Here is a 9,140-nt window from a genome sequence, read left to right on the forward strand (position 1 = left end):
GTGTGTGTGTGTGTGTGTGTGTGTGTGTGTGTGTGTGTGTGTGTGTGTATAAGAGAGAGAGATGTTCTCATGCCATGTCCCATGCTGTCTCTGAAACTCATGCCTCCCCACTCCTTCCTGCCTCTCAGCACCAGGCTTTCTTTATTCTCCATGGCTTTGGAGATCGGTGTTTAAGGACAGAGGAAGCAGGAGCCAACACCTGGACTCTAAAAGGTCCCTGTTGGGCTCCATAAATGATGTCAGAAAGGCAAAGGTATTTATAACCAAAGAGCTTCCACACGCTTCCACCCAGGTTGCTCCCAAAGTGGCTCTGAGGCCTTACCTTCAGGGCACTGTCCGTAAGCTCTGTGCTTGTCTCTGCTACCACCTTGGCCAGTAAAGTCACAGTGTGCAGCATTTCCTGTAGGTCAGACGGGGTGCTGGCCACCCCCACCTGCCCTTGCAGCTTGCTCAAGATCCGTGGCACCTCCTTGCTAGGCTTTCCCTGGCCTTCCAGCAGCAGCTGACAGAAAAGACAGTGGGATACGGCTGACACAAAATTCCTTACTTGGATGGGGTCACATCTTCCCCTGACTCAGCCTTTTGCCCCTCTGCTCCATATCCCTCAGAGGAGCAGGAAGAAGAGAGGGGTCCATGGGCAGGTGGAAGGAATGGATGCTGAAGTTAAAGAGGACAGGCACTTCCTTTTGGGACTGTGGTTGGAGACATCCCTGGAGGACCCATTCCTCTTTCCTAGGTCTGCAAGGGGTCCAGGTGAGAGAGGCTGAGTAACAGGTAAACTGGCACCAGGAAAGGTTCCTGAATCCAAATTCTGAGGGAAGGAGAAGGAGAGGCATGGAGGCAGGGCGAGCAGGCAGGGAAGGCAGGCAGGCAGGCAGGTGTGGTCTGCTGGGGGAGTCATGGAGGCAGCAGCTTTACCTTGGCTTTAAGACACAAGGTTAGGATCTTTGCCTCTGTGCAGCTGTTCTGGACGGGTCCCCAGATGCCATCAGGCCCACAGAGCCTCTTTATCATGCCTCTCTTATTCACAGGACATGGGGCCTGTGCCACGAAGCCAGCCTTGGTGACGTTCCAGGCAACCACCACGAAGTCCTCAGGGCAGGTAGTGTCCCTATCTGAAGAAGGATTAGTGAGGCCGCAGCAGCCACGATATAGCCAGAGCTTTTGTTTTAGCCAAAACCTATGCAGGCCTTGATCCCTGATGACTCAAGGCAAAGAGAAAACAAAGAGGAGATGCCCTGTTCCAAGGACAAGCAACTTAACAGGTCAGCCTACTGGACCCAAGGCCCACATACCCTGGATGATGGTGATGTAGACGGAAGCCGTGAGGGGAGCCAGGTCCTGACTCTGGATGGCACAAGTATATGTGGTATTGGCTGCTGGGCATTGCTGAACAGCCAGCACAGAGCACTGGGAGTCTGACGTGTTATGCAAGGAGGCTGAGGGAAGGAGAGAGGAGAAAAGTGAACCATTACTGAGTGAAGCAGGTGAGGCCAACACAGGTTCTAAAATGCCACTTCAGGGTGGTCTTCAGAGATGAAGCAACGAGGACAAGCTGAACATTACGTCAGCACCCACTCACTGGGGTTTTGCTGAAGTGCATCCTACTGGGTCTCTAGACCTGGGACTGAGTTTCACCATATTTTAAAATATTGCTGTTCATATGGCATTTTAAAAAAGATTTACTTTAGTTTTAATTCTGTGCATATATATGAATCTTCGTGGGGATATGTGCATGCGAGTACAGGTGCCCACAGAGTTCAGAAGTGGGCTCCAGATCTCTGGGCTGGAGGAACTGGGGGTGAGCCACCTGGCATGGGTGCTGGGAAGTGATCTCGTGTCTTCTGGAAGAGCAGCCAGTGCTTTTTACTGCTGAGCCATCTCTCTAGCTCCAATTTCCTCCTTAAAAATTTATTTATGTATTTTATGTATATGAGTGCTCTGTCTTTATGCACACCAGAAGAGGAAATCAGACCACATCGCAGATGGTTGTGAGCCACCATGTGGTCTCTGGGAATTGAACTCAGGACCTCTGGAAGAGCAGCCAAGTACTCTTAACCACCTAATCATCTCTCCAGTCCCCTGGTTTCCTCCTCTTTGTTTTGCTTTGTTTTTTTTCGAGACAGGGTTTCTCTGTGTAGCCTTGGCTGTCCTGGACTCACTTTGTAGACCAGGCTGGCCTCAAACTCACAGAGATCTGCCTGCCTCTGCCTCCCTGAGTGCTGGGATTAAAGGCGTGTGCCACTACGCCTGGTTTAGCTTCCTCCCTTTTAAAGACAGGATATTATTAAGCTAACCTCACAGAGTTTACTGCAAGAGTTAAGTGGGACTGTGTGCTGGAAGGGCTCTATAAACAACAGGGACTGCTCATTAGGCACAAACAGCCAACTCCCATCCTGCGCTGTAGCTTGTGCTGTCCTGAGGGACCAGCCATATCACTCACCCTTTACATCACCTACCTTGGCCGCCCTGCCCGGGACTCCAGGTAGCAGTGTAGGTCAAGTTTGTGAGTGGGATGCAACAGCTCAGCTGGAAGCCAGCAGAGGTGGCGCAGGAGACAGACAGCTTGTCGGGAAGCACAGCCACTTCTCTCTCCTCCACGGGCAGCGTCACCACCTGCTGCAGCTTCCACCTGAAGCCCTGGGCCTCGAAGATGCTCGTGTACTTACCTGCAGAGAGATGCCCGCTGTGCCCGGCGGCTCCCCGGCTCTGCCTCCTAAGTCACAGCCCAGGCCCGCCAGCTTCCCTCCCCTGCTCGGTGCCTGGGCCTTACTCTTGGCCAGAAGGTCCCAAGACAGCCCTTTTGGAAACTATCCCCTGCCCCAGGAAGAAAGATCTGTAAAAAAGGCTCCTGGCCCATCTGTCCTAGCCAGGGCTCTGAGGTGAGCCACCTCCCCTACAGTGCCACCCTGTCACTTAGTATCTAGACCAATGGTCCTCAACCTGTGGGTCAGGACCCCCCTGTGGCTCAAACAACCCTCTCACAGGGGTCATTAAAGGCCATCAGAAAACACATATTTACATTGTGATTCATTACATTAGCAAAGTTACAGTTATAAAGTAGCAATGAGGTAATTTTATGGTTGGGGTCCCCATATGAAGAACTGTATTAAAGCGTCCCAACACTAGGAAGGTTGAGAAGCACTGATCTAGACAAACAGCAGTCTTTTCTCAGCTGTAACTGAGTGGTCTCTGGTTTTAACATCTTCCATATTATGAATTTTTAGCAGGAATATTTTTTTCTAAAGAAATAGTAACAATCAAAGATTGACTTTTTTTTTTTTTGGTTCTCCAAAACAAGGTTTCTCTGTGTAGCAGAGATCCACCTGCTTCTGGGATTACAGGCACGTGCCCCTGCACCCAGCTAAGACTGCTATTTTTGCACTTGTATGTCTGTGTTTGTGTGCATGCACACACATGCACACGCATGTCTGCTGTGTGAGTGGGCCTGTGCCACGCACGGCATGTGTGGAGGGAGGTCGGAGGACACCCTCAGGTGTGAGAGCTTGTCGGAGGCAGGGTCTTTGTCGCTTGGTGCTACATCTTCTGGGCTCTTCTCCTTTTGTTTTTCCGTTGGTAGGAGGGTTCGTGTAGCCTGGAAGCCACTAGGCATGGAGACTGAACGTGACCCGCTCATCTTCCTGCCTTCACCTCCCGAAAGCTGAGATTACAGGTGTGCACCACCCACCTGTTTTACGGGGTGTTGGGAACCCACGGCCTCATGCCTGCTGGGCAGGCACTCTATTAACTGGGGCGGCATCTGCGGCCTGGGCACAGTCACATCAATGTACAAGAGAAAGCCAGCTGCTCTGCTTTGCTCCTTGCAGTGCCTCGGTGGTACCATTGTCACTGCCCAATCCCGAGAGAGAGAGAGAGGCAGGTGACATCATAGCTGTGCACCCTCCTTATGTTGTTTCCTTTTGGTTTGACATCTTCATGTGTCAGGACAACACTGAGTTTTTGTGAAGCTCCAAAAGGATTTTGGAAATCTCCAGATTACAGTGCCAACAGCTGGCTGGTGTACAGAAGTTTCCACACTATCAATCTCTTTGCTTTTGCTTTTCCAGCAAATGGAAAGATGGAAAAGGTTAGGAAGGGGTGAATAGGAAAAAAAGAAAGAAAGGGAAAGGAGGAATGAGAGGAAGAGGTGAAGAGAAGCAGAGAAAGAACTGAGTAATTCATGCCTGTAATCTCAACATTTTGGGAGGTTGAGGTAGGAGAAATGCTGTGAGTTTGAGGCTAACCTGAGATAAAGAGTAAGTTTGAGACCAGCCCGGGCTACAGAGTGAGAGTCTGTCTCAAAAAACCTTCGGGAGAAAAGGAGAGAGAAGAAACAGCTGAGGGTTACCTGACCAGTGACGGGACATGCGGGTGATGCTAAGGCCAACCTGGTCCTCACTGGATATCTGGCACACATTTGTCCCTGGCCATAAGAAGACAGATTGGCGTTTCTCTGAGTGTTTCAAGAACCATCTCAGGTTTGTAGCCTCTTCTTTTTTGAGGAGAGTGAGGTTCAGGGTATCCCCATGTCTTTGCAGCTGGGAGTTCAGGGTCAGCTTTGCAGGAACTACAGGGAGGTAAGAGACAGGGGCTAGCGAAGGGCTTTTTCCTCTCCTTCCAAAGCTTGCCTCTCCATGTTCCTCCGTGCAGAACTTCCTGTCTGGCCATGCATGGTTATCTGAATGTTACTGCTACACCGAAGCCTGGTAGACCCTACCACCGAAAAGTGAAGTGGCAAGCCCTCTGGCTCACGGCTTCCACTTTCAAGAGACTTGGGGCTGCTGAAGCTGCTTCAGGGAAGGTCCTTCCTTTGCCCATGTGCCTCCAGAGCTGCTTTCATTAGTCTCACTTTTCAAGTCCCAAGCTCAGGTCCAGGGTCTTGCTGTGACAAGTTGGATTTATTTTTTTATTTTTTTAATTTTTTTTCCCCTAGCCAGAGGAGCAGCCTGGCTTGGAGCAGCCAGAAACACAGGTCCAAAGCAAAAGCCAAAAACAAAACAAAAAGAACACAACTATCTAGAAAGTGTTTCTTTTCACTTGGGGATACTAGTATCCAAGTTCCCAACCCTCCTTACCAGGTGGCAGCAACTGGCAGTAGCCAGGAACAGGACCGTGGAAGCTTCTACATTCACAGGAATCTCTTTCTGACCTGTGGCCACGGCAGCTTGGGTAAAGGGAACAAAGTGTGGCATTCCATTGGTAGCCAGGCTGGCAAGAGCAGAACTTAGTCTCCTTGTGGTCAACACGACACTCTGTGATAGACAGAGGCAGGCAGGCTGAGAAAATGAGGTCTCAGGGCTGGCTGACACCAATCTTCAAGTCCCAGGAGATCAGGCCCACCCACCCAAGGGGACTTCCTTTGCAAGCTTCCTTTCCGGAGCAGCAGGCCGAGATGGGCAAGGGCTAAGTTCCTCAAGCTCTGCCTGTACCTAGAATCCCCTGCTCAGGTCAGTACACTGGGGTGTGAGCAGGAAGGGAGGGGTCTTTCAGATAATGAAAGGAGGAAGGGGAGGGGTGGGGAGAGTGAACCCAGTTATAGTCTTCAGGAACTAGGAAGAGCTCGCTGCATCTCCAGAGCAAGCTGGCTAGCTAGAGAGTTGGGAAGCTGTGTGTCATTCACACGGAGCCCCTTTACCATCCAGCTGATACCTGTTGTAAGGCTGAGGCCAGTAAGCATTCTTGGGGAAAGGGATGCCCAGGCAGCAGGAAGAGTCAAGTTATTCAAGAGTTTCTGTGGCCTCGTCCTGTTTGAAAATTCCAGATGTACATAGCTGGAGACCAGCACTGATTCTACAGAGGCAAAGACAGCATCAGAGGAGAGGCAGTGAGGCCCCAGACTAGCCCCCTTTTGCTCTCAGTTGGCCATTTCCGGTCATCTCCTGTAGCCTCTGCACCCCTAGTGGGGATGCAGTCTGCTCCACGGTTTCACGTTGTCATTGCAAAAGTGCACGTGTCTCTCTAGGCCTCCCAGCTAAAGAGCTGATGTAGGACCTGTCTGGCCTTCCAGAGCCTGTCCTCTCTCTGCTTCCCTCACTGTGCCCTCTCCTGCTTCTTCCTTTCCCCTTCCTTTTTGCCCCTGCCCCCATCAGTCCCTCCACTCACCCCCTTCACTGTTTTGGTTCAGTTGCTGCCCAGGTTTCCCTCCAGATGGCTTGCGTTCCTGGAAAGAGACAGAAGAGAGACCTTTGAGGAGAGAGGCTGATCCCAAGTTCCTCCCACGGCACCAGGGCGGCCTGGCTATTCTGGCTATCCTGGCTATTCTGGCTATTCTGGTGTGACTTGGTCTCTCGGAAGCTCTTCTTTAGGCCAGAGGTAAACATAAATATCTGGAGGGGGAAAAAAGCATTCAGAAGAGGAGGGACAAGGGCAAAATTCCAGGGACACTGCCAGGGCCAGCAGTCTCTCCTGAAAGCAGGAACCAGGCACACCCCGGGAGTCAACATGTTTTGCTTACCTTCTTCCTGTATTTACCTGTCCCTGGGCTCTAGGCTACTTGAAATGGCTGAGTCCAGAGCTCCAACAGGAGGGAAGGGTCCCGCAAACCAACCCACTCTTTCCTCTCAGAATAATCTCCTGTGCATCTGTATCTAAAACCAGGTGGCAGCACACATTTGCAGTCCTAGCACCCAGGAGGCTGAAGCAGGGGGACTGCAACAAGTTCAAGGTCAGCCTGGGCTCTACACAGTGTGTTCCAGCCAGCCTGGGCTACAAGGTGAACCTTTATCTCAGAAAACAAACAACAAAACAAAGACAAACCACAACAAAAACCCTAACAACAATCACCCCCAAAGTAGAAATAATATAACCAGAAAGAAAGCAGGCATGGCAGTACATGCCTGTAATACCAGCACTTATGATTATGAGGCAGTAACACATCTTAAGTGCAAGAGTTCAAGACCATCCCCGGCAACACAGCAGATCCACACAAAAAATAAAAACGAGAGAGTAAATAAAACTAGGTGGACCCAGAGATATAGATATAACATTAACAGACACAGACAAGGATAGGATATAGAGAAGACATAGAGAAAGTGGCATATACAGATTTAGATCTGGGGATTGCAATACATTTGGAGATGGGAGAAAACATTATAAAACACAAGCCTGGGCTCTACCACTTCTCCTCAGACTCTCGCCCACCCTCCAGGCCAGTAAGCTTCCACATCTGCAAACATTTTCTTTTCGTTTCATTTTAAATTGCTAGCATGACCAGAAGAGCCTTTATGCCACAGGGCTTCGTGGGGACTCAGTGAAAGACACTGAACTGTCCCCTCATCCTGGGCAGGAAGACTGGCTTCTGGCGGGGGGGGGGGGGAGGTCTTGCAAGCTGGCTCCTTCCCTCCAGCTGTCCTTTTGTCCACTCCTTATGCTCCCTCACAACCTGAGGCTTTGGTTGTGGTCTCTGCAGCTCTCCCCAGGGTCCTCATCCCACTACTTACTGATTGGGCTGTGGGGACAAATGTTGATTCCAGCTCCAGGAGGGGAAGAGTCACGGCCAGGAGCAGCCAGGAGAGAGCTAGAGAGGACATGACTTGATGCAGCAGTCCCCAAAGCCTCCAGCTGTTCCATGATGCAAATTTTTGCTCCCAGGGCTGGTGGGGCTGGCACAGAAGTAAGTGAAGAGCGAGCAGAGGGAAGCAGGCTGAATTTACAGAGCAAGTCCTACAGACTGTGATTAGGCAAATATGCTTCTGGGTCACTGGGGCCACCTGGACCCCGAATGATTCTGTGAGAGGAGCGTGCCTGGACTCCCCTGGGCTCTAGACCAAGGAATCTACTCCGGCAGTGAGATTGCTCAGAGGGTAAAACTGGTGCTTGTGCCAAGCTCGACAACCTAAATGGGTCCCTGAACCCACATGGTAGAAGGAGAAAACCAACTCTTGTTCCATCAAACATCCTGCCCCTGCTTCCCTGTGTCAGAACACCTCAGGCTGGGTAAACTTTATTTTTGTTTTAAGACAGGGTTTCTCCCTGTAGCCCTGGCTTTCCTGGAACTCGATTCTGTAGACCCTGAACTCAGAGATCCGCCTGCCTCTGCCTCCCTGAGTGCTGGGATTACAGGCGTGCACCACCCCCACCTGGCAGGCCGGGTTTGGTAACAAATAGAAATGTATTTGTTTTGTGTCTTGGGCAGTCTGAGACTGAGTGGGCTGCGTGTTTTGAAGGCCTTCACACATGGCAGGGGCATGATTTGATGAAAGGGCATCCTGACAGGCCAGAAAGCCAGAGGGCCAAACTCTTTTCTTTTTGAGATAGGGTCTTACTATGTAGCTTGCCCAGGCTGGCCTTGAATTTACAGACCATGCTGGCTTTTGACTCACAGAGATCTGCCAGCTTTTGTCGCCAGGTGCTGCGATTAAAGGCTGTTGACAAAAAAAAAATCAAAACATTTGGGGCTGGAGAAGTGGCTCTGTGGTTAAGATGCCTGCTGTTCTAGAGGCTCCCAGGACCCAGCACCCCAGCTCGCAAGCATCTGTTAACTCCAGTCTCAGAGAATCTGAGAATCAGAGAATCTTCTGGCAGTTTTAGGAACTACATGTACACAGAGCACAGACAAATGCATGCTGGCAAAACATACAACACACATAAAATGAAAAATGAAGAGAGAAAAAAAAAACTTTGAACAATAAAACATTTGAGAAATGTGTAATTTAGAAATTAAAAGTACTTATAGTTCCTGCTAGCTATAGGATGCACCAAAGTCCGTCCTAGAGTTACTTGAGGAAGCAGTGTTCCCATACCCAAAACACACGAAATACCAGTTGACTCATTAGCAAGGTCACAATAGAGACCAGCCCTGGGGACAGAAGAGAAAGAGATGTGAAGAGATGTGATAAACACCCTGAAAGCTCTGGGCTACAGGTGGCAAACAGGTGGCGCCCACTAACCCACTCCTGCTGCTGGATAGATGGGTGCTGAGTGTCTCTGCGTGTCACAGTTAACATGGTATACCAGGAGGGGTAAGGAGCCTTTCTAGCCACAGTTAGGATGTGTGTGTGTGTGTGATAGACACACAGTAATGAGTTTCATCATGAGACAGGGTTTCTCTGTGTAGCCCTGGCTGTCCTGACCTTGCTTTGTAGACCAGGGTGGCCTAGAACTCACAGAGATCCATCTGCCTCTGCCTCCCAAGCGCTGGG

General features: G+C 50.5%; 1 protein-coding gene across 1 annotated transcript in view; it reads right to left on the reverse strand.

Moving 5' to 3' along the window:
• Adgrf3 (adhesion G protein-coupled receptor F3) overlaps positions 1 to 7,529 on the reverse strand; it is an 11,165-nt gene extending 3,636 nt beyond the window's left edge. Inside the window, exons 1-9 of the mRNA XM_055626351.1 lie at positions 7,440 to 7,529; positions 6,103 to 6,160; positions 5,650 to 5,790; positions 5,076 to 5,252; positions 4,349 to 4,567; positions 2,460 to 2,669; positions 1,296 to 1,439; positions 919 to 1,115; positions 323 to 502 (exon numbers count right to left, since the gene is read on the reverse strand). Of these exons, the coding sequence (XP_055482326.1) occupies positions 323 to 502; positions 919 to 1,115; positions 1,296 to 1,439; positions 2,460 to 2,669; positions 4,349 to 4,567; positions 5,076 to 5,252; positions 5,650 to 5,790; positions 6,103 to 6,160; positions 7,440 to 7,529 (1,416 nt within the window). The remainder of the gene's footprint in view (positions 1 to 322; positions 503 to 918; positions 1,116 to 1,295; positions 1,440 to 2,459; positions 2,670 to 4,348; positions 4,568 to 5,075; positions 5,253 to 5,649; positions 5,791 to 6,102; positions 6,161 to 7,439) is intronic.
• Between the last annotated feature and the right edge of the window lie 1,611 nt (positions 7,530 to 9,140).

This window comes from Psammomys obesus, unplaced genomic scaffold, assembly GCF_907164565.1.
Source record: "Psammomys obesus unplaced genomic scaffold, mPsaObe1.curated_primary_1811, whole genome shotgun sequence".
NCBI lineage: Eukaryota > Metazoa > Chordata > Mammalia > Rodentia > Muridae > Psammomys > Psammomys obesus.